This window comes from Perognathus longimembris, chromosome 4, assembly GCF_023159225.1.
Source record: "Perognathus longimembris pacificus isolate PPM17 chromosome 4, ASM2315922v1, whole genome shotgun sequence".
NCBI classification, from domain to species: Eukaryota; Metazoa; Chordata; class Mammalia; order Rodentia; family Heteromyidae; genus Perognathus; species Perognathus longimembris.
The window spans coordinates 40,757,090-40,784,009 of record NC_063164.1 but is presented as its reverse complement, the minus strand read 5'-3'; the positions used below and the strand labels follow the sequence as shown (position 1 = coordinate 40,784,009).

The following is a 26,920-nucleotide window of genomic DNA, read 5'->3' as shown; positions in this document are numbered from 1 at the left end:
GTTACCTCGTCCCTCATACCCCCCCTCCTCCCCCTTTCCCTTTCCCCCATGAGGTGTTCAGTTCACTTACACCAAACAGTTTTGCAAGTATTGCTTTTGTAGTTGTTTTTCTTTTTTTACCCTGTGTCTCTCAATTTTGGTATTCCCTTTCAATTTCCTAGTTCTGATACCAGTATACATGGTTTCCAATATACTCAGATAAGATTACAGAGATAGTGTAGGTACAAACACAGGAAGGTGATACAAGAACATTATACTAAGTGAAGTGAGCCAGATCCAAAGAAATATGGACTCTATGGTCTCGCTTATTGGGAATAATTAGTACAGGTTTAGGCAAGTAACAGCAGAGGATCACAAGAGCCCAATAGCTATACCCTTATGAACACATAAGATGATGCTAAGTGAAATGAACTCCATGTTATGGAAACAATTGTTATATCACAGTTGTAACTACTTTCAACGTCCCATGTGTATCTGTAGCTTCTATTATTGATGATGTTCTTCCTCCTCCATTTTGCAAAGAGCTTTTGGTAGATTTCACTATACTGACTTGGTACATGTGTATGTACATATATATGTATGTATATATGTGTATGTACATATATATGCATGTATGTGTATATACATATGCCACAGTATTCTATCGTTTCTCCTTCAACCATGCATTTCTGGACAGTTCTGTTTACATTTATGACTCAGTATTTATTACTACCTTCATAATCATCCTAATGTCATCTTCACAGTTTCAAGTATATATTCAACAAATAAGGGAAAACATTTGATATTTGGTGTTTTTTTTTTGAGATTATCTCACTCAATGACATGATCTCCAGTTTCATCCACTTGCAATAAAATGGCATAGTTTTTTTTATGAGTGAGCAATATTCCTATAAAATAAGTATACTATATTTTCTTTGTTCATTGATTGTTGACCAAGCTGTTATTCAGAAGTGTTATTCAGTCTCCATGTGTTTGAGTGTTTTCTGAAATATGTTCTTTTTGTTGTTGTTGTTGAGAATAGTTTGATTCCATCATGGCCAGAAGAGATGCGAGGAATTATCTCAATCCTCTTGTATTTGCCAAGTTCTCTGTGTGTCCAATGTGATCAGTTTTGGAGAATAATCCATGGGCTGCTGTGAAGACTGTGAATTAATTCTTATTTGGATGTTCATTTGGGTGTTAAGTTCATTTGGGTTATGATGTCATTTGATTCAGAGGCTTCTTTGTTTATTTGTTTGGTTGACCTGTCTTTTGGTGAGAGCAGGGTATTAAAGACTCCAACTATTATTGTGTTGAGGTCTATCATATTCTGTAATCCAAAAAATTTTAATGTATTTAGCTGTGCCATGGTTGAGTTATTCCCTTTATTACTATTTAATGACCTCCCTTGTCTCTTCTTACTGATTTTAATGGAAAATATATTTTTATTATATGCCAGTTCAGCTACTCTTGCCTTCTTGCAGGATGCATGAAAGATAATTTTCCATCCCTTCACTCAGAATTTGTTTGTCTTTGAGTGTGACATGGGTCTCTTGGAGACATTAAAGTGATGGATCTTCTTCTTTGACCCAATCTACTGCTCTACTTCTTTTGATTGGGGAATTGAGTCTGTTAAATGTTTAAGGATATAATAGAGAGATATGCCATGTTTCCTGCCACTTTCTCTATTTCCTGTAGGTTGCTCCTTTCCCCTTCCTGTGCTTATTAAACTAGTCTTTTAGCGATCTATGTCTAATATATTCATCAAAAGGTTATAGCCACATATTTCATTTTTAATAGGTATACAGTTCTTTATACTATCTGATTTTTTCATGAAAAATTGTAGTTTAATACTTCAAGGAATTTAGGCCTTGCATGATTTTTTTAAATTTTTGTATGTTTCCCTTTGTATTATTTTTACTAATTATCTCTAGAGTCTATTGTGTTGGTTTCAGTTCCTTAGTCAAAGTCATTGTTCATCTTTCCTTAAGTTCTTAAAGAGCCAGCTGTCTGTCTCATTATTTCCTCTTATGTTTATTCTTTGTTTAAACTTAACTTTGACCTTTCTTGCTCCTTTATTTTTGCTTAATAATTGTTAACAATATACAAAACAACTAACACATGGATCCATTGTTTATTGGTATACAAAGTGCTCTGATCATTTCAGAAAAGTTTAGATTTCTTAAAATTTAAACATAGAAAATATGACCTAAGCATTCTTTTATGCGAGGCAAGCACTCTACCACTAGGCCATATTCCCAGCCCTAAGCATTCTTATACTAGTTATTTGCCTGATTATAGTGGGGGAAATGTCCACAAAGGATTTATGTACTGCTGTAATTTATAAAAAGTTTATTTTATAATGACAAAATTAGAAATAGCCCAACTATCTTATCAGCTAATGAGCTGACAGTTTTTGACATATTTCAACATTAAAAAGAAAAAATATTGAAGTATATAAGAGCATTGTGTTGAATGAATGGAAGGAGGAAGAGGAAGAAGGAGGAGGAGAGGGGAGGAAGTAGAGGATGAAAAAGAAGAGGAAAAAAACTATATGGTTCCATTTATAAAGAAATTTCAGAAAATGCACTAATCTTGAGTGTTATTGGGGTAATTAGAATAGAGAAATGGATGGATTGCACAATTCCAAAATTATGTATTTCAAAATTAATGAAGTAATTGTGCTTACAGAATAAAATAAATACATTTAAAGATGTACAATTTAATATAATTGAAGTATATTTAAGGTTATGCAACTTTCCTTCCATTTACTTTCAGGACCCATAGGAAATTCTCTTCATCAGTCTCCAAGTATGTCAAAAAATGCTGCAAAAATATCAGCAACTTCTGTAGATGTACAGAATACTAGCTTAGAACAGAAGGTAAAGTGTTACATTTTAAACTTTTGTTTAATGTTAGGAGTTCTGTTCATGAACACAGATTAGTTTCTCTGGAAATAATGTATGTTTACATTGATTCTAAATGCCTTAAACAGTGTAGCATGAAATAATCCAAAACATATTTATTCATTACAATGATGTTAGCTAGTATGTGTTGACCGTGTACTGTTGACCAGGTACTCTTCTAGGCCAAAACAAACAAGCAACAAGAGTTATAAAAAGACAAGGAGACTAGTCCACATAGAATGCAAAGATGAGTCCCCATGAGGAATTATTGTTCAATGAAACAACAGACACAGAAAATTGTTATTACTTTAGAATATGTGTGTAATGATGAAAATTTCTGTTGGGACTAATTGATTGCTTTAAGTAAATAATGTGCTGGTTTGCCGTAGCATTTGATTTTTCTTATACTTGCATTTTTTTGAACCATTCACTAAATTGATCATTGTTTCTTTTAGAAAAATGTCAAATATTGGAGGGAGAAGTAAGTTTGAAGAGTTCTGTTTATTAAATTCACTTTTGAAATAAATTAGCAAGCCTATATTAAGTAACTTGGTAAATGAGAGGAAGTCTTGTTCCTGACACAATTTTTATGCAAGATTCAAGTACTGGAAAGGAAAAAAGTATCTGGGTTCATCTGGATAACTGATAGCAAAACCTCTTTCAGAACTGTAATTACTTACAAGTGTTTTTTTTTCTTTAATATGTCATACAGAAAAATGAATCATATAATAAAAAACCAAGTGCTGCTGATGATAAAGGTAAGAGAAAAGGAAAAGATCAAGAATATTTATAATCATTTGTTATTAAATGCATATGTATAGTTTTCCTATGTTGTTTTAGGGGATTTTACTTGATTATAAAAATATGGTTTATTTCTATAGGGTACCTCTGATCACACCTATAAACCTAGCTACTTAGAAGGCTGAGATGTGAGGATCATGGTTTGACACTAGCTCAGGCCATAAAGTCCCTGAGATTCTTATCATAAAATATGTGGCTCAATTGTAGAGTACTAGCCTTGAGCAAACTCTCAGGGACAGCACTCAGGCCCAATTCAGGCCATAGGACCAGAAAAAGAAAGAGAAAGAAGAAAAAGAAATAAAGAAGGGAGGGAGGGAGGGGAGGCAAGAACAAGGGAAAGGGAGGGGAAGAAAGAGAGAGAGAGAAAGAAAAAGATAGGAGGGAGGGAGGGAGGAAAGGAGGAAGGGAAGGGAGGGAGAGAAGAAGGAGGGAGGGAGGGAGGGAGGAAGGGAGGGATGGAGGGTGGGAGGGAGGGAGGGAGGTGAGGGAAGGAAGGAAGGAAGGAAGGAAGGAAGGAAGGAAGGAAGGAAGGAAGGAAGGAAGGAAGGAAGGAAGGAAAAAAGGGTTTTGCTTTGACTGTTTGTGGAGGTGGGGAGACCACATTGTTCACATACTATGGTTGAGGAAATGTTAAAACAGACAATTATTACTAGGAATATTCTCATATTCCACTATCATTTTCAAATGATGTTTGAACTTTCTCTTTTCTTTTTATATACATTACTTATTATTTTTGTGCCTTGTTAGGATTTTGAACATCACTAAAAGGCACATTCAAGAACTGAAACATGTCTCCATTGATAGAGCCAAACTTCTTTGTACAACTAATGATAATAAAAACTAAATAGTTTAAAAAGATGCTGTTATGAACAGATGATTTCAAATGGTAGAGGTTTCAATTTGTCTTTGAAGCAGTAAAGCAACAAAATTTATAGGCAGTAAATATAAAAAATCACTTTGTTTTGGTGATCCTTCTTTAATTCAAATAAATTTCCATTCTAGTTATGTCAGTCATTGTGACAGATCAGCACAGGAAATATTGGAGCAAATTAATACTCATTCTTTATTCTATGAGATTAATTTAAATATATCTCTTCTTTCTCCAGGAACTACGAGTATATCTAATGCAGATTTAATTGCTTCAAATCAAAATTCACCAACAAGAAATTATTACAAACAATCACAGTTATTTTCGACTTCTCCAAAACCAGAGGTACATATCATTTCTTTTATTCCAAATATAAACAAACTTAATGATCTTATGGTCACTGTTAGCATGTGATTAAATCTTTCTTTAGCCTTACAAGACAGATTTTATTCACTGGAGTTAATTCAACCCCTAGTAAAAATTTTATAATCCTAATTCAGTCTGCCTAAGTTAGGTAACAAAATGATAATTTCTAATAGGTAATAGCAGCCCTCAGAAGAATCAAATTGAGCTTCTTTGACTAGGATTCCAGTAATATTGGTTTAATACCTTGCAATTCTCCTTACATTTTTTTCTATTCTTGGTTTTGTTCAAAGACACAGCTATTCTTCTTATTGAAGTGATTAACTTTGTTTCAAAATTAGTGAATTCTAAGACAGCTAACTTTGAGTTTCTAGTAAATGCTATGGTGTAGGAATTTGGTAGCAGTACAGCCTGAGACAGCTGCTCTTAAAGGAATTTTCATGTAAATTCAAGCTTTGGCTGATATATAGGAATGTGAGTGAGAGATTTTTTTTTCTATTCCCAATGGGGGAAAAATGGTGGTCCACTATAACTAGCCTATTAAAAATAATTTTATACATATAAAACATGTGCTTGTCTTCTGAGACTGAAAATTTGGAATGTACTAAGTAAGAGTTTGTCCTCATGAATAGCCTTCAACAATTGAGTTTCTAGTGGATGAGCAGATTTCCTTGGACAAAAACATTCTAAATCCATTTCTCTGTCTGTTATTGCTATAATAGAAACAGAGAAAGAGAGAGATAATATAAGAAATGAAATATATGGGTTTCACCAGATCCAGACTGTGTACTTCCCTTTTCTTCTCCTGTTGATATGATTTTATTTCAGTACATCTTAGATTGAATATAAGTCTATGATGAATAGTGAAGTCTTAAAAATTATTAAATGTCTGGATATTATTGTGGATAACTTCTAAAGTAGCTTTGACATTTTAAGTATATCAGTAATATATGCAAAATAAACATAATTAATAAAATTTATGCATTTAAGTTAACATTTATCCATTCTATCATTCATTCATTCATTCATTTTTGTGCCAGTACTGGAGCTTGAACTCAAGGTCTCTAGTGTTTCTTGGCTTTTTATCCTTTGTTTCACCATTTTGATGTCCCCCTTATCTTCCTTAATTCAGTTAAGTGTATATACAATACCCAGGATACCAAGGATAAAAGGTGAACCAATGCAACAGTGATACTTGCAAGACAATATATAGTAAACTAACTGTACACCTTGGGGGGTGGAATTGGGGAGGAGGAAAGGTGAGAGAAAAATTGAGGAAGTAACAAGTTTGACAAGAAATTTACTCATTACTTTTTATATGTAACTGTAACTCTGTACATCACCTTGACAACTAAATTTTTAAAAATGTTGCCTTGTTTTCTCACTTGAGGCTTGTGCTTTACCACTTGAGCCATGGTTATAGTTCTAAGTTTCTCCATCTTAAGTATGAAAATAATAGTTGATACTCAATTTCTACCAAAAATTGGGTATCTCCTCATTTTTTGTATTTTTACAGAAGGAGGCAAACAATGACGGTAATGGTAATGGAAGACCAAACAGGAAACCAAGCTACATCGGTGACTCAGGTCAGCCTCAGCAGCAATCACTGTGCTAACCATCTAATATTTTAACTCACTGTCTCAGCTAAACATCATGTACTCTTCTGCTTTATGCTATGTCAGGTGGTAAATTCTGAACATGCAGGGAGTAGAACCCCTGATTTATTCATTTAAATCTGTTACTGTCTTAAGGTTGAGATAGTGATGGGAGAAAGCACAATCTAGTACTATTATATGCAAGGCCAAGTCCAATCTAGGACAAAGCAGGAAACACCCTCATTCTAATCAAGAGGGAAGAAGCTTAGATATAGAAACATTCAGAGTTGTTAAGTACCTACCATGTAAATAGAGTTGCAAGAAGATAGAAGCATAGTACAATAATGGATAGTACAAGGTATATTGTGTTAGAAGATTGGAAAGAAAAGCAACTGAAGCTAATAGAGGGGAGTAACTTGAAAGTAGAAAATATATGCAGGAAATTTATAGATAAAACTGTAATGAGAAAAGAGAAAGGAAGGAAAATAAACCAAAAAGCAATCTGTTGCCTTCTAAAAATAAAGGCAACAAATAAATATTGTGGACAAGAGAATTTATAGAGAAATGAGAGAGCACTCTATAGATAGAAAATGGTAATGTGACACTGAGAGATACAGTTGAAAATCAGTAGTGAAAGTGGGCTTTATGGTTCATATATAATGACTGCAAAAAGAGGAAGTAATATAGCAGAACTCAAAAGAAAGCAGAAAACATCCGTTTTGTTAAATAGCAACTTCTTTGTACAATTAAAGATAACAAAAACAATTAAATTAAAAAAATAAAAAACAATTAAACAATGTAAAAGACAAAGACCAAAAGTACCAGTTGGTATTTTCTTCCTTTCCCTCTGTCTCAGCATTTTTGGTTTTTATCTGCTCTTTTCAAATCAGACACAGTTCAATGGGGTAGTTAATTTGGAGTCTCAGCTTGTCAGAAGTGTAGCTGCTCTGGGCCACATGCTGGCTCCCCACTGAAGGAAGAGGGGCGTATAGTTCTATTTACAGTTCAGGATCTCAATCTCCCCAGTTTCCACTCTAACTTGTAGCATCCTCTATCACCCAGGCTACCAGTTCATGTACACTTATTCTCTATATAGGTGGCTTCAGGTTTGCAGATAAGATGCTGAAGTGCTATGCTCCGAGTTTGCTTGCCTTCTCAGTCACACCACTCACATCCTTGCTGCAAAACTTTCAAATGTAACTGTGATTAGTATCAGGGCTCTGCTACTCTTTTGTTTTGGAGGGGTTGCTGGGATGTAGTTGATTCTGCTTAATTTCTTCCACAGGCCACCCTGACTGGACCAGAGACCTCTGCCACTTGCCAGTTCCCTCACTCTCTTCCTTCACTTTTAGTATCTATGCATGCATCTAATCCATATATTCCACAGGTCTGTGCCAACTGGCCCTTGCCAGCAAGCTCCTGAGATGCAAGTGAAGCCAAACCTACTGGCTTCATTAGCAGTTCTGCAGAGCATGATGTGAAAATCACATTTTAATGAAGTGTCCATGAGGAGGGACACCTGGGTGATGTCACTCCACAGTCTTTGGCTTGTGCTAGAGCTACTATCTCTCCAGAATTAAGAACACACAAAACATTTCTACACAAATAAACTTTAAAAGATTCATAGGACTTAGCCTTTTTATAATTTTATTAGTGCTTATTGATTATTCATTATTTTGGAAAAATGAGAATTAACAAGCTGAATTCCAAAATGGTTACAATTGCTATCATTTTTTTCCTCACCAATGCATACTTATATGACTAAGGCTTTAATTCATTTGTGTATTTTTACATTCAACAAACACAACTCCACATGAATCCAATCCAATATACAGTAAAGATATTTGGTATAAAGACTATGTTATCTATGCAGAATATTTATCCAAATCAAAAGCATAATCTTGCTGTTCTGTACACTAAGAAAGTCAGATAATCTTTCAATATGATATAAAAAAGACCAGTAAATAAATGGTAGAGAACCATATGAACAAAATACATTAAAAAATGGAGCATTATTTAGCACTTAGTATGTTCACTGCAGAGGCAGTTATGTGGAAATTATATCATAGGGAAACCTAGCACTGGTGAAGAATATTTAAGTATACTTCAAAGAGTTAATGTGAATGTGATTTAACATAAGGATTTAACATAGTTAAAAGGGAGCACAGAGTACCTTTAAAAGAGTACAAGAAATGTATCCAATGTCTAATGTATGAAACTGTAACCTCTCTGTAATTCAGTTTGATAATAAAAATATATATATATAAATTAAAAAAATAAAAGAAATGTGAAAATGATCCAGAAGCATAGAAAGCCTGATGTATTGAGGAGACTGAAATCTGTTCCTTATCTCTGGAATATAACATTCATATAAAAGACTAGCTATGATGGCACTGGAGAGATAGATAAGCATGTCAGGTCTTCTGGTGTATTTTGTGCCTTGCTAAGGACTTGCGATTGTATGGTGGTGTGTCTATAAGAGCCTCTCAACAAGACTGTGGCAACAGAAAATATTGGCATATGGCATTGTAATTTTAACAAATTGATGAGGATGGATACAAATTATAATTTTCTCTTTAGGAATTCATCCTCAGAATACAGGCCCACATGTTGTTTCGTCTTCTGTTTACGCAAATATGTAAGTATTTAAACAATGTATAATTCAGAAGTAATATTTCAATAATTGTATAAGAGTTATACTCTCAGCAAGCACACAATGGTTTGGAATTCCTACAGTCTTTTTACAGTTCTATTTAGATTTAGTGAAACCTTTTCTGAAAACTTAAAGAACTAAGCACACATGCAGATGAAGTCCTAAAGAAAAGGCTTAATTTTCAGAATTCTAGAAATTATGATTCTGGAATTTTGATTCTGACCACTGTTATTTTTGCAATAAAAAATTTAAACAGGTCCTTACTTTGTAATTTTTTCTGATAATGTGATTTTTCAGGTTACTATAATTATTTTTGTTTTCCTTACTTTGTTTTCTGTTTTATTTTATTACCGTGTGAGCTCTTGAGGACACTTGAGGAAACATTGTCATACACAAAACATAGATACATTTAAATTAATATTGTATATAGGCAGAAATCTATGATTAAATCCATCATTAGTGAGCAATCACTCACACATTCTATTCCCACTATGATATATGGCAAATGGATGAAGATACATGAACTAAATTGCATACGTGAAGTGTTATCAGAACGTGTGGGGGTTGGGAATATGGCCTACTGGTAGAGTGATTGCCTTATATACATGAAGCCCTGAGTTTGGTTCCTCAGCACAACATATGTCGAAAAAGCCAGAAGTGGTGCTGTGGCTCAAGTGGTAGAGTGCTAGCCTTGAGCAAAAGGAAGCCAGGCACAGTGCTCAGGCCCTGAGTTCTGCCACAGGACTGGCAAAAAAAATGTAAAAAGGAGTAGCAGAAAGCATGTTCAGAGCTTGCCTGTGCTATCAGGCCTACTAGCAGAAAAGAGCCTATTCTTTCCCTCCAAATATGGCAAGAACCATGGAGCAGCCATAGCTAAAGTGTGTCTGAACTATAATAATCAGTTCTTTTGCTAATGGAGAAGCTACAGTTGTATATCTCAAAGTAAGAAAGAACCTTTCTAAATACAGCAGCCAATGTCTAAGGAAAAAAAATGAAATAAGAGGATTAGATAATATAAATAAAATTTAGTCTCCTTTTTTAGATTCCTGTAGAGAAACTCTCAGAAATGAAAGAAAAACAGATTGAACAATTTGAAACTGTGGGAATAATTTCGTAAATTCTCTTTCTCTAAAGTAATTTTTCTTGACTTTACAGGCCACAGGATCTTCTACAAAGTTGCTTGCAAGAAAAAGTATGTACAAAATCCATTCATAAGATAGCATATTACTTGCTTCCTAATGTATCAATAGAAAAAAAATGAATCAGATAACTAAGGAACACATATTGATATTTATCATTTTTCATGCCTTTTGAATTTTAATCTCAGTTAAGTCTTAGGTTTTGTTTTCATCTAAAACTATTTCCAAATACAATGCTGTCCTTCCAGAAGTCTCTCTCAGACACAGAGATTGTGAAAGCGTGAGGGACCTAACCTTCAAGAAGCAATATCAAGTGGGCTGGGGATATAGCCTAGTGGCAAGAGTGCCTGCCTCGGATACACGAGGCCCTAGGTTCAATTCCCCAGCACCACATATACAGAAAACGGCCAGAAGCAGCGCTGTGGCTCAAGTGGCAGAGTGCTAGCCTTGAGCGGGAAGAAGCCAGGGACAGTGCTCAGGCCCTGAGTCCAAGGCCCAGGACTGGCCAAAAAAAAAAAAAGAAAAGAAGCAATATCAAATGCTACAAATCTTCCTTAGAGTGGGAAAGCATCTGTCATGGCTTTGCAGGGCTTGCTGGTGGACACATTAACCGATGAGTTAAGATGCATAGTTCCTCCTCTAGAAGCTCATAGACCTAATCTGTATCATCTCACAACACATATAAAAGTGCTTGCTCACCTGTGAACTGAGATTAAAATAGACAAAGATAAATACCCAGGTCTACAGACCTGCCAGGAAAAAGAAAAACACATACTTTTGAAACGGTATGGAAAAACACATACTTTTGAAACGGCGTTTCACATACACACTGTTTAACCATAGAGTGCATAGCAAACACAACAGTTTTGATTCAAAGAATATTTCTCAATATTACAATGGGAAATATTGAAACAAAAGGTCATATTTGCCTAATTTCACTACATTCAAAACTTTAAGGGATGTCCCTCTTTCTTTCTTTCTTTTTTTTATTTTTCCAGTCCTGGGGGCTTGAACTCCGGGCCTGAGCACTGTCTCTGGCTTCTTTTTGCTCACGGCTAACACTCTACCTCTTGAGCCACAGCACCACTTCTGGCTTTTTCTGTTTATGTGTGCTGAGGAATCGAACCCAGGGCTTCATGAAGGCAAGGCAAGCACTCTACCGCTAAGCCACATTCCCCCTCTTTCTTACATTGTAATTGGAAATGCTTTCTCCAAGACCTAGTCTAAGATTAAAGATTTAGACCTGCTTGTTACCATATCTGGTAATAATAAAAATACTGTATTTTGAAAATGTCAGTTCATATATGTTAATTTAGAGTAATTATCTTCTCTATTAAATTTTAGAATTATTCATAAGGATATTAAAAACTAATGATATAGAATATATTTATGAATACCACAAATATTTTGTTTATTTATTTTGTATTTATTTTTTATTATTGTCTTCAAATAGCTGTACAATGGAGATTATGTATACATCCTGACCAGTCACCCTCTTCATCATTTCCTCGCAATATATATCATTCTTCAAAGGTCTCAACAAGTAGTCTACTTTCACCATATATATGAAAAGAGAGAGTATTATTATGACTGTTTTCACCCATAATTCCCCTGTCTATTCATTTGATCCACCAGTTAGACTTCATTACATCAAAGATGTTTTAGCCTCCTTATAATCATTTTGTTAAAACATGTGAATTGTTCAATGGGTTTAAAAAATGAAATTGCATACTGAAAGTACCAAACTTTAGTCAGTTTTATATGTGTGTGTCTATATATATATATATATATATGTGTACATACATATACATATCTTTATATTTTTGGTCTATCATTCCCATATTAGAGAAAAGGACACATGTCCTTTGACTTTGTGAGAATGGCTTACTTTGTTTGCTTCGGTTAATTTCAAGATATATACATTTTGTTAAATATATTTGTAATACATATGTGTGTATGTGATATATATAATATATGAGAAAGATATGTGTGTACATGCACTTATATACATATGTGTATACATATATGTCCTTCTCTGTATATATATTTATATACATACACACACAGACACACACAAACACACACATATGTAATTTCCTCTGACATCCTGGATGCTTTCATATTGATTCTACTCTTAGAAGAAAATGAAAGTTCTATCCATCTTGTGATGTCTTTTACTATTTATTTTTTCAAATGCTTTTATTTTTCACCAAAGAGATCTTTCACTTTCTGGATTAAGCTTATTCCTGGGTTTGGGGTTTTGGGGTTCGTTTTTTGCATTTTTTTTGTCTTTTGCAGATAATATGGAGTTGTTTTCCTGATTTCTCTCTCATCCTATTCACTGTCAGTACACATAAAAGCTACTGGTCATTATGCATAGGTTTTGTATGCTGTTGTATTCCTGAAGGGCTTTATCACCTCTAGGAGTTTCAGATGCAGTCGTTAGCATGTTGCATGGACAGCAAATTGAGATAATTTGACTTCTTCCCCATTTTGATCCTTTTTATTTCTTTCTCTTGTTACTAGAATTTCAGGTACTATAATGAATAAGAGTACACAGAGTGTACCCATGTTTCCTGCTTCTAGTTTTAGAGGAACTGGTCTCAACTTTTCTCCACTTGAATAATGTTAGCTACAGGTATTTCATATAGAGCCTTTATTATTTTAAGATACATTCTTTCTATTCCTAATTTTTTAGAGCTTCAATAGAAAAAGATGTTGAATTTTGTCAAAGGCATTTTCTAGGTCAAATGAGATACTCATATGTTTCCTGTCCTTGATTCTGGTTATGTAGCATATTGTACTTATTGATTTTCCTACCTTATGCTAGTCTTGAGTAAATGGAATGGAACCACTTTGATAATGGTGTAAGATCTTTTTGATTACTTGTTGAATTTTGCTATTGAGTATTTTATTGGGGAATTTAGCATCTGTTTTCATCAGAGATTGGTCTTTGCTGTTTTTGTGTTGTGTCTCTGTTCGGTTTTTGAAGGAGGGAAATACTGACTTCATGGAATGACCCAGTAGTGTCCCTTCCCTTTCTATTTCATGAAAAAGTTTGAGGATTGTGGTTTTAACTCTTCTTTAAAGATCTTATCAAATCCAGTGATAAAACCACTGGGTTCTGGGCTTTTTTGTTGTTGGATGATTTTTTTTTTATGTTCACATTTTTTCAATCTTTTAAGTAGGTTTTGAAGCAGTTTAAATTCAACATGTCCATTGGAAGATTCATTATTACAGTTTTAATGTCATTAAATTGGTTATCTATTCTTTGATCAATTTTGGTATGTTGAGCTTAAGTAATCTTTTGGAGTTTGATTGTGTTTGTGGTATTATCCTCATTTTCATCTCTGATTTTTATTCCTGTCATTTCCTTTTTCCTTTTAAGTCCATAATGTCTCCTTTTAAGCATTTTTAAGTTTATCTTTTCGAAGAAGCCATTTTTATTCTGTTGATTTTATACAGGGTTTTTTGTCTGTGTTTTCTTTCTTTCTGCCCTAATCATTATATTTCTTCTGATATTGTTTGATTTGGTGTGCCCTCATTTTTTTAAAGACATTTAAAATGCATCATTATGGTATTAACTTGAAATTTCTTTATTTTGTCAATATGTGCACGTAAAAAACTCATTTGCCTTTGAAGTACCTCATATGTTCTAGAAAGATATATTTTTATTTTTATTTAACTCTAGAAGCTGCATGGTTTCCTCTCCTTCTTTTATAACCCACTTATTCAGTAGTGAGTGAAAAAGCCAAGTGAGAGCTCTAGGTCCAGAGTTCAAGCCCCAGGACCTGCACAAAGTAAACAATTTATTACTTTGTCTTTTTGATAGAGAGTTTCATTTCTTAACATGAAGTGACTGTCTTTGTATCATCTGAATAATTTTGATTTGGAGTCTACTTTGTTGGATACAAGTATGACTACACTGATTGAAGTGCTTTAGTGTGGCAGACCATATATATATATATGTGTGTGTGTGTGTGTGTGTGTGTTTGTGTATTTGCCCTACACTAGTATTTGTTCTTGTAAGATATATGTGTTTGCTTCAGACAACAAAAGGTCAAGGCTTGCATTTTGAGCCAATTGTTCATTCTATGTCTTGGGGAAAGGAAGCCATCCATAGTGTTAAAATGGAAAGGTTTTTAGCTACTACTGCCATTTAAAATTTGTTTGTTGTTCTTGTTCTTCTTGTTTTAGTGTTAGAACCCTCCCTCCTTACCCTATGATTGTCTATACATATGCTGGAGAATTTTTTTGTCACCTTGCACAGATTTACATTGATCTTCCATTTCCACACGTAGAATTGATCTTCTGTAGTACTGATTTAGTGGAGATAAATTGATCTGCTTTTGGTTTATGTAGGAATGTTTTTATTTACTATCCTGTTGTGAATGATAGCTTTACTGTGGAGTGTATTCTGGGTTGGTAGTTGTGAATTTTCAATGACTGAAATGCATCATTCCAAGCCCTCCTTGCTTTAAGGTTTGTGATAAGAGATCTGCTGCTGTTCTGATGAATATCTTTGTTCTCTATACTTATTGTTTTTACTAGATGTCATGGACAAGTTATTTCCTAATCTGATCTTTTGGATATTCTAAAAGTTGACATAGGCTACTCTTCTGAGATTCAGGAGCTTTTCTGTTTTTACTATGTTAAGTATGTGCCCTATGTACTATGGGTCTTCTTGTTCAAGTATCCACATTATTCATAAATTTGTCCTTTAATAGAATTGTGCAGTTCTAATAACTTCCTTTCCTAGTTCTTTGATCTTTTTGCTCAGTATATTTCTGCACTTTTACTATGGGCTTACTGTCTCCTCTATCTTCAAGACCTGCAATTTCTATCTTCTATGTTGTCTATACTCTTCTAGACAAGCTTTTTATTTTGTCATCTGCAGGACTTCAATTTGAATTTTTTTCTATTTCATGCCTTGAGCTATTTATTTATTTGTGCCTTCTTGAAATCTTTTAGCTGTTTAACTGTATCCTCTTTGACATCACTTAAGCTGTTCATTGTTTTTGCTGGTTAGCTGTATAGTTCTTTTATCTATATCTTTGTTAGTTTTTATTCTGTAAATTGTTTATATGTTTCTAAATGCCATTTTTAATTCATTGAACATGTTACCATTATTCCTTTGCAATCCATATATGATTTTTTTCCCACTCTGCTATCATTATTTTAATATGATTGATGATTTCTGAAGATGTTTTAGTATCTAGTTTTCTTGTATTTTATTTCTGTGTGGAATTTTGATCATTTAATAACATTTTGTCTTTTGGGTTTTCTGGCATGGTCCTTCTTAATCTTTGTATTCTCACAGCAGTAAGTATTAACTGGGTTGATGTGTGGTTTCTGGCTTTTGGTATGAAGTATATCACAACTCTGCTGAGGAGCAAACACCATAGATATTCTCCCCTGTCTTGTTTGAGTTCTTCCTTTGGAGCCTCGTATCATGTCCATTGTAGTAATTGATGTGGCCATCCATCCCAAAACAGCTTGACTTTTTGTCCTAGATATTGTCACAGATCCTGAATTGTTCCAGAATTGGCCATTTTCCCCAAGACAAGTATTTTCAACATGTTTTACATCTGTCCTCTCAAAGTAAATTTACCACCCACTAGGTAGCTATTATTTATAAAATTAGTGAAAATGTATTTTTGGAGAATAAGCTAAATAAAGTAATAATTTTGGAGAATCTGCTAAATAAAATACCTGTTAATGTTGCCTATATGATCTATTGTGTGGATGGTATATAGCTGTTGAGTTACCGTAAAACATTACTGTGATACATAAATAATTTTAATGTAGCTTCTACAAAATTGTGAGTTGAAATAGCATATTCTTTATTCTTTTACTTGGGCTTTCCATCCCTGTCTTCAAATTTTGCTGCCATTTCTTTTCGTTTGGAGAATTTATGTCTCATAAGTTGTAACAATTTTTAAATTAATTCTGGAATAAATAACTTATATAAGTTCAAAATGTAATTGCAATAATGCATAAATTCTTTTAATCCTGTAAGTACTCTATCTATCCCTAGTACAGTTTATCTAGACAGCAGTATTAGTCTAAAGAGGAGGCATTCACATATGGCTTCTGGCCTTTTCTTTCTGATTCAAATGGATGAATACCTCTATTTTCCTACCCCTGTATAAGCCTTCCTAGGTTTTTAAGTTCCTATTCTATTTTATAAGTTATTTTCTACCTAAAATGTACTTTTCACTTAGTAATCTCCTCTCATCTTCTCTGTCTAAGACTGCACTGATACTTTGCGAGGCAGACAGCTATTTCCTGTCAATGCTACATTAGTTTTGTTTTTCTTGATTACTTTTTTTTCAGTACTGGATTTTGAACTCAAGACCTAATACTTACTTGGTAAATTGCTTTGCTGATACTCTACCAGTTTAATCATACATTGACTATAGTGTTAAGATTAAATCTCATAGACAGACTTCTCTGTCAAGGCAGGCCTGTGAAATATGATACTCTGGTTCTCAGCTTCCTGAACAGCTAGGATTATAGGCTTGAAAGACCGGAGTCCAATAGCATATTACATTTTATAATTGCCTTTCATATAATTCTAAAGAGCCATTCCATTCATGCAGACCACAGACTCACCATTGTGAGCAGAAAAAGCATGTTTTCATCCACATATATTAGCTAGCTGGTACATGCCTTGGAAGGCACATATTTATTTTTTGCTACATCTTTTTTGGGAAAATAGTCTAAAATAATTTGACACTCTTTAAATAACTTAGCAGGGTTATGAATACCACTATCCTTCTTGATGAAATATTTGCATGGCATGTACCTCCATAAAAATATGGCAAATTTTGGGAAGCCATTTTTCCTAGCTATGATCATGGGATATTTTTTAATTCACAAAATTCTGAAATTGTGAATAAAGTTAAATAGTATGCACAAGGTATTTTTCTGTACTGCAGAACAAAAACCATGTTAAAATTAAAATTCTAAATAGAGTTGATACAATTTTTTCTTTATAAAACATGATGGTATTCTGACTGTGAAGTATTAGATATTAAAGGCTATGTGCTACCTTCATATCCCCAAATAATAGAATAAATAATTACATGATTTTATTCCTGCTTGACCTTTTCCCAGGTAACCTCTGAAGAACTGAATAGTATAATTCACAATATAATGACATGGGTTGTAGCTACAGTGACTAGTATATTATATCCAGCCATCACAAAGTATGAAGAAAGACTGAAACACAGCAGATACCCAGTGTCTGATGACTCTGACCTTTCTTCAGATAGTTCAAGCTTCTGCAGTACATGCAGTGAAGAGTTTACACACAGACGCTTCACTTCCACTGTGGCCAAAACCTTTCACACAGAGCCTTGCACATTTGATGGTAGCATGTCAGTGAAAAGACAGACCACACCTTTAAAGCCTCCTTCTGCCCATGTAGAAAAAACCGTTGTAGAAAAAACAGAGCAACGTGAAGAACAATCTGTAACCTCCCAAGTCACCTATAACAGAGCCAGCATTGTATATCCAATCCCAAGGCTCAGAACTAGTAAATCTGATAGTCATCTTTTCACATCACTTGACACGGGCACAAAAACATCTAAGGATGCTACCACTGAAACAGAAAGTGTAGACACTTCACTGATCTGTGATAAAAAAACAAAAGCTACAGCTGAGATGAAGAATTTAAAGAATGTTTTTGTTAACTTTAAATGTCACTTGCAAGGGGAAACTCAAATGATTTTAGAGAGTGTCTTTCAGGAAATAATGTCTGACTTAACTCAGGCAATTCCCTCTCTTTCTTCTGTCACTGCTGAAGTTTATGTGGATCCTTATGAGACTGATAAAGAAGACTTGCTCTCCAATGTTGATATCTGCTCAGTAGCTTCTGAGATTGTGGAAAACATGCTTGAGAAGCTAGAGTGTGCCGTTGAGAAAAAGTGTTTTCAGATGTTTTCACAAGAAGATTTGTCAAACATCGAAACAAGTTTATCCACGACTGGGGAATATTTCACATCATTAAGTGGAAAGCCTTCAAGAGAGTCACTGTGTTTTCATTTAGAACCAATGCGTGACATTGCAGAGGATATGGTGCATGCAATTTTAGAAAAACTGTTGACTATTGCATCCTGTAAAAAAAGTGAATCTCCGCATGAAGACACAACTAAACATACCTATCAGCAGCAAAGAATGGATGCAACCTATAGAGCTGTCAAGAAATCCAGTTCTGAATCTGATATGGAAGCGAATTTAATAATTAAAGAAGAAATACAAAATTTAATATCAAGTATTTTTTCCCGGCCCTCTTTGGTTGGTTATATAGAGGAAGCAATTAGTACTATACTAGGTTATATACAAACTGAACTTAATAATGACAGACTTACTGCTTCTGAAGAAACAGTAATACTCCTTCAGTTACTTGATGATGTCCTAACTCAGCTTCATCGGGACCCAGTAAAACCAAGTGTTTGTCAAATACAGAGACAATGTAGACTGAGGTATACTGACAACGAAGAAAAGTACAGACTTATTGGCCCTAGTTTGTCTCCACCTGTTAAGTCGAGAAAACGACTTCCTCTTGTTAATGTTCCAGGCATGGTCCTTTATTCTGAAGATGAAAGTGAAGAAATAGACAACATGGTGAAAAATGTACTTGAGTCATCCTTCAAGGAAGAAAAAGTGAGATCACAAGAACCTATTCCTAATCCTTGGTTTTGTAAGGAACACACTTGCTTTGAATACATGAAAAAGAGGAAACCATCTTCCAAGTGTGCCTCAGAACGCAATTATGCATTGAATGAATGGGATAGTGATGAAGACATTTTAAAGGAAAAGCCATTTTTGAAAAAAGACAATTCACTTTTCAGCCAAGATCAAAAGCATCAAATTGTAAAGACTTCAGAAAACATGGTTAAATGTATTTTAACAGACATGCTCAGAGATCTATCTTGTGTTTCTCCTGGTCATATAGATAATAAATTTAGCAAAAAAGGACTGCTACATCAAGAGAACATAGACCAGCTAGTTTCTGTGTCAGAAATTAATGAGGTAGCTGAAGAAATAATAGATGCTGTGTTAAGTATACTTCACAAGTCATTAATATGCACCCCCACTACCAGTAAAAGTACCACTTTATCCTCAGGTCACCCAACTTTTCTGGATAGCTGTGATATTCCCCACAAAGCCAAGGAAACACCAAACAAGCAGCCACTAAAAGTGTGGTTTGACAGTGGAAAGAAAATGAAATATCTATCTTCACTCAACACAGATTCTTCAAAGCCTTCCTGGTTAAGATCAGAAGAAAGTGAGCCTCAACATATAGACGACATTACTGAAAAGATCATTAATGCAATTTTTAGTAGGTTGAAAACATTTGTTTGTCAAAAATTGCATTTGGACCCAAAACCTTCACCTACTGAGAAATCATCATTCAAATCTCAACTTATTACTTACACAACTAAGATAGTAAGCATTGTTTTGCATTCTATCCAGAATGAACTGGAATTGAACAAGGTTAACCACACCAAACTACTCACAAGTAAAGGGATTTTTGCTGATTCTGATAAAAGGTTAGAATCGCATGAAACAAATCTCAGTGAAGACAACATAAGTCCATTGCTGAGCTTCATTTATGAGATGCTGTCAAGTGAAAGTGAAGATCAAAGAGGTGTTTCATTATCTTTAGATAGGAAAATGTCTGAAACTTCATATGAGTCCAATGTTGATAAACAAAATGTGTTACCAAGTTTGCAGGACAAAAAGGCTTTTCACAAATATTTGGCTACTCCTTGTATTCTTCACAGTGTCATCAATGGAAAGGATCTGAAAGAGAATGCCAACTTACAAGTGTTGGACAGAATTGGGGAAACACTACATGAAATGTTAAGCAAACTCATGGATGCCCATCCTGACCCTCAAACATCTTGTAATCAACAAGACAGAGAGAAGAAAAATAAGGATCATCAAAGGAACACTACATTGCAATCCAATGTTCCACTCGTTTCCAAAACAATTTTGGAATATATTATTTCAAAATTATGTAGTGTTGACACAAATATTAATGTTGAGAGCTCAGAATGTAAGGCTGTCTCAAAAACTTTTGACATCGACAACTTATCATTCAGTTCAATTATGGAGGAAATGTCCAAATGCACCAACATAATCTCTAGCATACTTTCCAAGATGATGCACAAGGATAAGAAAGAGGTGGTTAAAAGCAAGGTAAAAAATATTACAGTTGTAGAAGCCACAACAAACATTTCAAAGGATCTGCATCCAAATAAACTGAAATCTGTTGCTTCAGATATTCTTAGTACAGTTTTTGCTAAACTGGAAGGATTCACCAGTGGAAATTTGGAGACTCATGACACTACTCAGGATGAGAAGAAAAAAGGCAATAAAATAGACTCGGAATGTGCAAGTAATGATTGTATGACAGATACACCTGAAGGAGGATTGCAGCATGCTTTATATGCCCATGCAAAGAAGATATCAAATGCTATTTTGAAAGCTGTTCAAACAGAATTAAGTGAGAATTCACCAGATTTAAGTACACCTGTAAACAATCCACTTGAGACACAGACATTCATGAATATAGTTAATTTAATTTTAGATGCAGTATCCTCTTCAGGTGAGTGTAATGAAACTGAAAATGGAGGCACTGAATCATGTGGCTACCAGCCAGTTTATGGAAATTTTCTTCCTGGAGGAGCTGAATCAGATTCATTTACAGAAGAATGCAATGCCAAGACAATAGCACTAAGAGAGGAAACTGAAACAGACTCTCCTCAACAACAGGTTCTAGAAAGAACCTTAAACAAGATTGAAGTAAAGTTAAAAAAACAACGTAAATCTCCAATTATTCCCATTATAAGAAATATTTTGAATGAAATTTTTCAAAACACTTTAATCAATCAACTGAATGAACTTTCTCTCTCCCACTCTCATTTGAATGCCATGCCTCACAGCATTCAAGAGTCAACTGCTCAAGCATCTGTCCCATTTGTGGAAGAAATGATGGGTCCCTTAATATCTGACACAGATGTGCGTATAGTGGCAAATGATGTTGTTAAAACCGTCTTCCATAAACTTTGTTCTGCTGCCATCTTAGAAAGAAATATAAGCAAAAGTAGATGTGAGACTATCACTTTTTCAGCAAATGTTTCTTTTCGTGAGCATAGCTACAGAAGGAGCTCCTCTGTCACCATGTTAAACAGCAATCCATGTACTCTTCGGCCAGGATTTAATGTTGACAGACAAACTATGGGAAATGTAGGTGAAGATATTGTAAAAGCAATATTAACAAATTTAGAAAGTTTTGCTACCTCAAAAGTAAATTCACTCTTTTTTTCCCAAGTGAATTTCACAGTCCCAGTGACTTTACCTACTCAGCAGGATAAGACTACCTCGAGCAAAGCATTATCAGATACAGACTCACACTCCAATGAGCAATTTCCCTATTGTGCAGAGGATCATGGCAAGTCAAATCCATTGTGCCAACTCTCTTTGTCCAAATTAAGTATTTATGCGACACAGGTAGCCAGAAAAATTTTACAAGGAATCAAGCATGAGTTAGATAAAGAAAGGGAAAGTCCTTCCTTGGATCAGAGTGTTGCGGTTTCTGAAAATATTGCAAGCCAGGTTGTTAACACAATGCTGGATATTGTTTCCTGTCAGAACAAGTGTTCAACACCCATCTCTGATAAAGAGAATGATTTAGATATGCAAAAGAGTGTTACTGGGAAACTGTTCGACAACACTGAATATCGAAAAAATCTTTGCTTTCAAATACAAGATACCACTGAAAGTATCTTGTACAACATTTATGAAAAAGTCCATAATCAAAATGTCTCCTTAGTCACACCCATGCTGAAATGTGACACAGCTTTCAAACAAGCAAAAGAAAAGTCTGAATTACTGATTGAGGGTGAAAGCAAGTTTATTCCTAAGCATTCAGTTCCTAAATCAGATGTCATTTTGCTATCCAGTGATATAATAGACAGTGTCCTCTATCACCTCGGTTTGGCTGTTACAATTGTTATAAATACAAAGCTTCCTGATGCCCCCAAACTGACTTTTAGTGATATACTCCCAAAAGCAGAAGGCCCAACTTCTCTCTTTATGGAGTTAAAAAATGAAGGAAAAGCAGAGCACTTCCTGTATTCCAGAAGTAAGGAATCAGCGTCTTCTGACTGTAATCAAATAGCTACAGAGGAGCAAAAAGACACCAAGGGGTGTGTTCTTGACCCTTGTGAGGAAAGTGCTAACTTCATTACTGAAGCTATTTGTAACCATTTACAATCTTTTGCTGTTGAAAGAATAGGTCCATTAATTACTCCTGTTATGCAGCCTATAGAAAAGTCACTTATCAGCCAAGAATTAGAAAGCTGTAAACAAGGTAACATGATGTTTCATGAGTCAAGCCAAGTAGAATCTTGCATGAATATAAAGAAAATAACAGTAACCAAAAGCATTCTCAAACAAGGACTTCTAGAGTCCACTTTTGCCAATTATACAGAAAAACCTGCATCCATAATTCATTTATCACATGCTAATCTGATGGATTATGCTTACATTCTTGCCAGTGCCATTTTGAAGCTTATAAAAAGTGATTTTGAATTCAAAGTCCAAAACATGGATCAGTATCCCAGCAGCATTTTATTTCAAGAAAATATTATAGTGAGTGAAACTGTTGATAATATCTTAAATATTTTGTGTAGTAGGAGAACTACAAAGGAAACAAGCTTGCCCTCAAAAGAAAATCTTAATTTTTTACCATTAGCTGTATCAAATGAAGTAGCTCTAGGACACATAGAAAAAGATAAAAAGAGTACAATGTCACTATTCAACAATCCACTGCATCAGAGACAAATGGCATTGGAACAGGATAGCCAGAGAATTGTTTTGGAAGAAATATTTATGAGAAAGAAAGAATCAAGACAAAAAGAGAAAAGTGAATTGCTCAGTGCAGTAAAACAAATTTTGTATACATTGGATCAGCGAGCCATGGATGTTATGGGATATTTGCCTACATTAAATGAAACTCCTCACATTCCATCTAATTCTAAAATTAAAACATCAGATACAACACAAAAACATTCCATTCAACCATATTTCTACAATGTAGCAAAAGATATAGTTGAAAATGTTCTGGGGGAATTGTACTCTCTTGTTATGACAACAGTATGTAAAAATACTACAATAACGGGAGAACCAGAAACAACTGAAGACAATGATATTTCACCAGTGAACCATGCAGCTTTTAGAGAAACTAAAGAAGCAAGAAAAAGAAGTAAACATCCTAGATATGGAACACCAGAAATGTGTGGAGACAGTAACAGTGCTTCTCTTTTAGAAGATCCTTTTTTGCCATATTCACCAGTGCAAGTAGGAAAAGATTTAGTTCAAATGGTTTCCAATAAGATAACAAATTTTATCTCACGGCATGCAAAAGAGAGTTTATCCCCTGAAGCTTGCTCAAATGAGTTGCAACTTTTTAGACCACAAACTCATACAGTTAGTCCAAAGGGGAGCCCTAAGCTAGGTTTTAAGACAAATTTGAAAGCAAAAGCCAAAGCCACCTCTTTGACAAAATTTAAAACAAAAACATACATAGGACCATGTGGTGGCAAGGTCAAAAGCAAGATCAAGTGTGTTAACAGAGAGAAGACGCTGATAGATGGCCAGTCCAAGGCTGCCATGGGACTGCCACACAGCCTAACGATGGGAGAGGCCAAACATGTACTGAAAACAAAATTGCCCACCTTGGAACTAATAATGTATGCCAAGGATATAATAAGTGTCATTTTAGAAACAACTCTGAAAGAACTTGAAAAGGTGACAGAAACTAGAGCAATGGCAAAAATGAAAACATTACCATATGATCAAATCACAGAAGCAAGTAAAATAATTAACAAAATTTTGCAAGAATTGTATGCAACAAGTAACCACAGTTTGGCTTACCCAATAAAACTCTCCTCTCTGGATGCTCTCACATGCCCACAGCACACAAGATCTACCAAAGAGCAAACATGCTTTTACCTTGAAAATGTGTCCTCCCAGTTAGAACAGATTTTTCCTAAGGAAGGTATCTTTAAAAAAATGTTTGATAGATGGCAAATGGAAACAAATGATATGGAAAATGAAAAATGTAAACTATTGATAATTGCTGAAAATATTTTGAAGAATATTTCAATAAGAGCAAGAGACTTAGAATATTCTCTTTCACTTTTACATTTGCCAGTTCTTGAGGATTGTGCAAGCAGGTTGCATAATCAGGTCAAAGAAAGTTCTACCAGAGATGAAGATACCAAAGAACAAATTAATAAATTTGGAAGGGAAATTGTAGAAATGCTATTTGAAAAATTACAGTTCTGCTTTTTGTCCCAGATGTCCATTCAAGAGAGCAAAGAAACTCTAACAAATAGGAAAGAACACCTGACTGCTAAAAGAAAGCATGCTTTTCCAAGCAAGCAAGGCCCCAGCAGTTTTCCAATCTATACCATGAAGACAAAAGACCAAATTTCCAGAACCTCTAGAAACCAAATTGTGGAAGAAATCGTTGAAAGAGTCTTAAACATGTTAGAGTCATTTGTGGACTTGCAATTTAAGCAAATCTCTAAATATGAGTTTTCTGATATAGTGAAAATGCCTATAGACAATCTTTCTCAAATCCAACAGAGACTATTAGTTAAAAAACAGTTGCCAAAATTACAACCCCTGAAGAAGAGTTCTGATATACCAGACTCAAGTAGTATTATTTCCAAAGAAAACTTACATAATACACTTTTAGAGGTTCATTTGTTCCATTCAGATTTAGTTACATATGCTGTGGATATAGTCAGGGACATGCTTGGTATAATCAAGAATAAGCTAGACAAGGAAATAAGCCAAATGGAACCCTATTCAGTTGACATATTGAAAGAGAATACTGTAGCCAGTGAGACCATTGGCACACTAATAGATCAATGTACTAATTTCCATAAGTCATTGATCAAAAACCTTCCAAATAAAAGTTTCTTTCCAAGAAATGAAAATGTTTACATTGTAAATCAGATTGAATTTGCATCCAGAATGAAAAAACCTACATCAACACTAAATAATGTTGGTTTGGGAAATAATCCTGCACCAAGGAGTGGGCCTGGCTTTGTATTTAATTCAGAGGAAGATGCAGGAAAAAAATACTGCCTTTCCTCAAGTTCACAATCATATGCCAGTTCCTTCGCACCAGAAACAATTAAAAGCTCAGAGTCAATGGAAAGGCCCAAATCAAAAACTATGGCATCGTGTTTAACAAACAAATTACAGCAGTACAGCCTAAGGAATTCTAAGTTTGGACACAGTGATGCAGCTATGAATACACTCCCTGAAGGAAGTGTCTTACAAAAACTGTTTAAGAAAGTGAATGACTCCACAGATGAAGCTTTAAGACAAGCCATGTCATTCATAGATATGGGAAAAGGTGGAAACCCAAAAGTATTTCATTATGAGACCCTAAAACCAAATGAAATTCAGACAACAGTTTCCCCACTCAGAATCTGTTTAGCTGCCGAAAATATTGTCAATACTGTGCTGTCAAACTCTGGTTTTCCATATCAACAATACACAAATGAAAGCATGGAATCAATGAAACCATTTTTCATATCTGGAGGAGGAAAGAAGGAAGAGAAAAACTTTCATAGAGTATGGTGTGAACCAATCAACTGTATACCAGAAAAACAAAGCAACTACCCAGAAGTCTTGAGGAAAGATTGTTCTTTATTACAAAAATGGCAAAAGAAGAACCCAACGATAAAAATAAACACTTTGAAAGAAGTTGAAGTCATTGCTTTTGCTGATCATGAGCTGGGTCCAAATGAAATTCATTTGGTAGCACGGCATATCACTACATCTGTGGTCACACATTTGAAAAACTTCAAAACTAGAGGTAAGCATGACACAACTTAGTTGAAAAGCTGGTTATAATTTAAGGAAAATGGCAAAAGGTCTCTTTTCCAAGAATATGCATTCTCTGTTTTGCTGAACGTAGCCTTGGAGGTGGGATGACTATCAATTGCTTTTCGGTCACTTATGATAACAAACCATGATTCTTAATAGTTAAGCATATTTATGGTCTAAATATAGACAATGGGTTATTTTTTAATCTACATATTGGGAATTGTGTTATGATTTTAAAGTGTTTTCAAAGTACTTATCTCTGATTCTTCCATTACTATTTACACTAACCTTTCTGGAGTTGCCAAACTAATGTTTTTATCAAAATAATATATGACCGTAACTTCATAATATCTTAAGAGTAAAACAGCACAAATGAAATGATTTGACCAACATATTTTAAAATAATTATAGAAAATGATTAAACTTTATGACAAAAGATATTTTAAAATATTTAAATGGGACCTCTAGATATCACTGTGGGTGTAATCAGATGGCAATAATTTCTCTGAGCAAAGATTGTCAGCTTCTTAGATCCTATAAATATTTAAGCAAGGCCAGCTTCAACACATGACTACTTGAACTTGAGGAGAGATGATTTTCCTCAACCTATTTACTAAAATTACATTTCCAAATGAGAAACAAATACTTGAGGAAAATCTGACTTATTTCTTTATTATACTTTCCCTTTC

At 34.5% G+C, this 26,920-nt stretch overlaps 1 protein-coding gene across 1 annotated transcript in view; it reads left to right on the top strand.

The window, feature by feature from the left end:
• The window catches only part of Fsip2 (fibrous sheath interacting protein 2), a 70,325-nt gene that overhangs the window by 18,507 nt on the left and 24,898 nt on the right, over positions 1-26,920 (top strand). The window contains exons 10-15 of the mRNA XM_048345744.1: positions 2,758-2,861; positions 3,598-3,643; positions 4,793-4,899; positions 10,208-10,278; positions 10,321-10,357; positions 17,424-26,220. Coding sequence (XP_048201701.1) covers positions 2,758-2,861; positions 3,598-3,643; positions 4,793-4,899; positions 10,208-10,278; positions 10,321-10,357; positions 17,424-26,220 — 9,162 coding nt within the window. The remainder of the gene's footprint in view (positions 1-2,757; positions 2,862-3,597; positions 3,644-4,792; positions 4,900-10,207; positions 10,279-10,320; positions 10,358-17,423; positions 26,221-26,920) is intronic.